This window comes from Ctenopharyngodon idella, chromosome 10, assembly GCF_019924925.1.
Source record: "Ctenopharyngodon idella isolate HZGC_01 chromosome 10, HZGC01, whole genome shotgun sequence".
NCBI lineage: Eukaryota > Metazoa > Chordata > Actinopteri > Cypriniformes > Xenocyprididae > Ctenopharyngodon > Ctenopharyngodon idella.
In genome coordinates, this window is record NC_067229.1 from 10,722,095 (window position 1) to 10,727,439 (window position 5,345).

The 5,345-nt window shown below is 38.1% G+C and overlaps 1 protein-coding gene across 1 annotated transcript; it reads left to right on the top strand.

The window, feature by feature from the left end:
• The first annotated feature begins 1,083 nt into the window (after positions 1-1,083).
• Positions 1,084-3,166, top strand: org (oogenesis-related gene). The gene is made up of 6 exons (XM_051911196.1): positions 1,084-1,249; positions 1,358-1,438; positions 2,206-2,434; positions 2,507-2,661; positions 2,750-2,854; positions 2,944-3,166. Exons 1-6 carry the CDS (start codon positions 1,196-1,198, stop codon positions 2,962-2,964), a joined length of 645 nt encoding a protein of 214 aa, XP_051767156.1. The 5' UTR covers positions 1,084-1,195; the 3' UTR covers positions 2,965-3,166.
• Positions 3,167-5,345: the final 2,179 nt, after the last annotated feature.

Below are 5,345 nucleotides of genomic sequence, written 5' to 3' on the forward strand. Positions count from 1 at the left end.
GAGCTGTGCCTGCGCGCGAACGGGAAACCCGCGCTTTCTGACTCGCTGTCGGCACTCGGCCCCGTGCAGTTTCCAACACTGATGGTGCGCGTCACCGTCATGTTCTTGTGCGTTGCTGCCATGCTGTGCTCTGTCTTACTATATATAAAAGTAGTCAAATATATTGTTTATTACCTGTTTGTGGAAAGTTGTGACTGAAAGAGCATCCTCAGAGATTTATAGTCCTCCAGACCCTTCAAATCTGCCCCACTCTGTTTGTTTCAGACGTGCGTAAATGTGACGAGGGAGCCGTGTGCGGAAACATGCCCAAATGAGGATCTCTCCCGCCTGACGGGTCTCCTCCGTGACGTTAATGACAGAAACGAATCCTCACGAAAATGTAGTTTGGTAACCATAGTTACTGCAGTTAATAGAATGATTTTTGAAACACAATTAAAAACAACATGGCAGAAAGTTTATAAAAACTCTTTGAAAAGAGATACTTTTCATTTGTCTAATATATGGATAGATACTATAATTTGTAATAGATATAATAATGCCATTGCAATTATTATTATTGCATAGTAACTTACTTTGATGAATACTATGGTAGCAATAATTATCATATTTATGTGCATTGTATTTGTACTTCAAGGTACTTCAATAGAATACAATAGAATAGTGTGCACAGAACAACAGGATTTTAGGTTAAAATTTGTATAAATGTATAAGGATATATATTAATAATAATATTTTGTTTATGATTTCTTGATCCACAATCATTGTGAGGCAATTTATAGGTAGGCTACACTGGAATTAATTAATTTAAACGAAACTGGAAATGTAACTTATATTTTTAATATTTCGTTAAAAAAATAATAAATCATATAGTATATTTATATTATATTATTAATTTATATTATTTGAATGTTCATATTTTCATGTTCATATCTTTGTCGGGCTTTTTTATTTTTATTTTTTATTTTTTACCAAGATTTTCCCATACTTAATAAACAGTAAAATATACTGCGCAGCATACAGTACGCTAGTATTTCAAATGGTACACAGCCAAGGTCTCCACGCATGCGGACACGCGCACAAACCGCGGTGGGCTGGAAAAACTCACCTGTTTTAATTAGCACGTGCATGGTTGCTTGTAAATTGGCGGGGAATCGCTTTTAGACAGTCGGTGGATTAATTCAGAGTGAGCATCGAGATGACTAACCAGTGCAACTACACCGTTGAGTCTGAAAACACTGAGGGCCAAGAGGCAAGTTTATTCGATTTCTTTTTCATCACTAGACAGTGTTTATTGTTTACACGAGACGTTCAAGACAAAAATTAGCGTTTGTAAAAATAAAACTGTTGCTCTCAACAGAAGAAAGCTGTGGCGAAGAGAGGTGGAGTCGTTTCAGCCATCCTCTGTCGGATTTCACAGTTTTGGCCAGTCAGTTTGACTGTAAGTCTTAAGTGCAAGTGAACTAACTGTGGTAAATAAGCGATTACAAGCTGCACTCTGGTACTGAGTACCTGTTTGCTTAGTGGTCTGTTTAGTCATTTAAAAAGTCAGGCTATAAACAAAATGCCTCAAACACTTTTTATATATTGCTGAAAAAAACAACTAGTTGATCTGCTAGTATCAGTGAACACTTCAGGTGTCTAGGCTGGGACACCAGCTAAACCATTGAGCACCTGGCTGCCCAAGAACACCATAAACCAACTGAGACCAAAGCAGTTTAAGCTGGATTTACTTTTATTTTCACTTATTTGGGTAAGTTTGTTTCCTTGACTGTGGTAATGATTTATTACAAGCTGCATCCTGGCACTGAGTTCTTGTTAGGTTTGGTTAGTAGTCTGTTTACTCATTTAAAATGTCAGGCTATTAGACAAACAACCTTAAACACTGGCATTATTTATCAATACAGCTGCTAAAAAAAACACCTAAAACTAGCCTAAGCTGGTCTGCTGTTCTCCGTGGACACTTTTCAGGTGGCCATGCTAGAAAACTAGCTAAATCATTGAGCACCACACTGGCCAAGACAACAAACCAGTTTAGGCTGGATTCATTGGTGTAATTTCCTTTTTAATTTATGCATTATATAAATTAGTAGTAGTAGTAGTAAACAATCTTTAAGGGTTTCATGTGTGGTTTTTGCTTTTAACTTTTGATCTGTTTTTAAAAAATACTGTAAATTGATGCTTTGATCCTGCATGCCTTTTCTTAAGATGCGGGCTTTCCGTGGCTTGTGGTGGCTGTTTGGGTTCTCCACGCCAGTGAAGGCCATCTCTCCAGCCGTTGATGAAAAAGGTGGCTCCCCTAAAGACAGACAGTGCAGAACAGTCCGGAAGCGTCTTCACAGGGCCACACGGCTACTGTTGGCCATCCTGCCCCGGCGCATCCAGAGCGCTCTGGGTTATCCGGTCTGCACCAGCATTGGCTGTGCTGTGTCCCCAGGTAAACTACTTCAGATAAAAAACACTATCAGATATAAGACTTGAAGTGCAGCAGGGGTTATTTCTGTTTTAGAGGTGCGTTGTTCCCCTACCAAGCCTTGTGGAAAAGGCAGCAAGAGAAAGCAGGATGACCTGGATGAGGAAGAGGAGGTAGAGCAGCAGTCCTGGGTAGAGGCGCTCAATCAGGAACTGGCCGAGGAAGACCATGTAGCTGATCCAGATTATGAGGTTTGCTTTTTTTTTTTTTTTTTTTTTTTTCCCTGTTGGTATATATCTTGTCACTGCCAAATTTTGGGATACTAATCTTCTCCTGCAGCCCACTGCAGTTGAGACGGACAGTGAGGAATACCGGTCACACAATGACACTGAGAGTGACTTGGAAATAGAGAAGGGTGTCGTGATCATCAAAGACTTGGAGACGGTACAGTTCTCCTCACTCTTCACCACCTTTTTGCTGTTTTTAATTTTTCTGAACTCTATATTCCAAGTCACCTGTGTTTCTTGTTTCAGGTAGTTCCTCCTGAGGCCTAATGATGGCAGTGTGTACTAATACTAGTATGCAAATCAAGAATATTGCAACAGTTGCAGAATGTTCATTGTTTGTTCTCTGGCTTTGTCTTTTTTTGATGTACTCATTTAATGGCTTCCCAATTTGTTGCTTGTGTTCAGTTAATTTTGTATATTTTTGTGTTTTCAGTGTTAAGTTTCCAAATAAAAGTGTTTGTAGTACTAACATCTTGTTTGGTTTAAAGTGTAATACATAGTTTGCCCAGTGGGTGGCAGATGCTCACTTACTTTGATACAGTCTTGATATACCAACTCTAATAAGGGTGTCGCCCCCCCCCCCCCCCCCCCCCAAGTAAAGGTTAATGAAATATGCAATAGGTATGTTGTAGGTTTTAAATACTGCATACCTTTTTTTTTTTTTTCTTCTTCTCCCTACTCTATGGGAAACACTTAAATACACTTAAAATGTTTTTTGCCACTTAAAATATTTTAACTTATTCCATAGAGAAAATAAATGTAAAATTAACACGCATATATGCACCTGTGCATATATAAAATGCAATTATGTATGCTCCATGCCAAGAGTGAATTTAAATATTCATGTGTGCGCACACAATGCATTTGTATATTTATATGAATTATTTTTTTTATAACATTTTTATTATTCCATAAAGAATATGTAAAATATAGACGTTCATTTTGTATATATGCATATGCAGAGTGTGTAATATGTTTGTGAAATATGTGCAATTTTTATATATAGACATAAAAATATTTAATTTTTTTTATATATAGATATATTGAGAGAAATTATGTAACTTTATAATTTAAAATTTTTATAATTTTGATATGAATAGCCAGAATATGGGCTATTTGAATGTTTTTGGCTGCACTTTTACATAAAATTGTTTTTAAAAAGTTAAAATAATGCTTGTATCTTTCAGTTTTCTTTAAAATAATTATTTTAAAGATAACTATACACCATTTGTTGAATTAAATGTGCAATATGATAGGATTTGTTCCATTCTGAAACTTATTTTCATGGAGTAATGCATATTTTGCACACCATTTATTTACTGTTCTTAAAATGGCCTCAATCTTTCAAGCATTAATTGAAAGAAACCAGTTTTCCCAGAAGAAAGCAATTTTGTGTGTTGACGTCATAGGTAAAGGTATTTTAAAAGGTGCTGCTCATTTCTTATGTGCATCCTTGTTTTCTTTTCCTTGTCTCCTTTCTTCTCGTCTCAGCTCCACCCCCCTTAGGATGCAAGGAAAAAAATGAGGACAAAGAAATCAAAGGGAATCTTATTTGTATATCGGAATGTTCTTGACCACTTGAGGGTCACTTCAAAGCATCATCAGCGGTGTTATGTTGTTAAAGTTTGGTTATTTAAGAAATTCATAATAAAGCACAAAGCCCTGTTGAAATATGAGATGTATTGTTTATTTAAACTGCAAAGGTAAAGCATATATTAAAGTTATTGTGACAAATGTGAAAGGGAGGAGAATTTATACTTGCACCATATGTGCTTCCTCGCTCATAGCTCGTCTGGAAGCTTCCTTGTTCCTCGCCTCCTCGAGGTGCAATCAGAGAATTGAGATGTCCTTCAAGATGGCTATCAGTTTCCGGCTGGAGGACGAGGAGCAAAGAAACGAGGAAACATCAATTTAAGTGTTGGGAAGAACCCACTGTTTACTCCAGACTTGGTCATTGGTGAAGTTAGAAAACTAACTTACGACCACTTGAGTCTGATGTGAACGTGAGCGCTCGTCCTGAAGGCACTACCACCTACACTGGTGCGCTTTTAGCTGAAGGTGAGCGCCATTCTTGCTCCTTGAGAAGAGGGGGTGGATTGTTGCCGAGGACTCTTAACAGCCCTTTGCGTACCATGAAAACGTTTTCCAGCGGTGTGTGGCAGAAACGCTTACCCTTCCCAAGTTCACAAATGAGACAAGCACATTAAATTCAGTAGTGGGGTGGTGCGGAAATGTGCACGTCTGTGTGAAAGAATAGAGCGAATCAGGCCAACCATCAAAACGGTTCTTGTTTGTTGACCTAGCTAGGAGTTTTTCCCGTTGTTTTCTGACAACTATAAACAGGCAGTGAAGGAAAAACATAGTGAAATGTGATTGTTCTTGGAGGCTTTGAGAAGAACAGAGATTCTGAGAGGGTAAGAACAGGGAAAAGCCTTCAAAGTATACATCAGATCTATGGCCTGCTGGGATTTCTTAGCTGTCGGGCATTTTTTGAAGAGGAGACGGATGAGTCTTGGGAGAATTGGGTTTTTAGTGTGCCTGAAATAGTGCTTGTGCACCAGGAGCTCTTTTTATCCCCCACTTCTCGATTTTTTTTTTTTCCCCTTTAGATGTTGCTGTGTGTGAGTTCGAAGCTGATGTGATACGGT

What these genes read in the sequence shown, in the direction of transcription:
- org (XM_051911196.1), top strand. Translation starts at nt 1,196, where the DNA reads ATGACTAACCAGTGCAACTACACCGTTGAGTCTGAAAACACTGAGGGC. An exon ending in TGGCTGTGCTGTGTCCCCAG is followed by an intron (nt 2,435 to 2,506) that starts GTAAACTACTTC and finishes TTTCTGTTTTAG; the next exon opens with AGGTGCGTTGTTCCCCTACC. An exon ending in TCATCAAAGACTTGGAGACG is followed by an intron (nt 2,855 to 2,943) that starts GTACAGTTCTCC and finishes TTCTTGTTTCAG; the next exon opens with GTAGTTCCTCCTGAGGCCTA.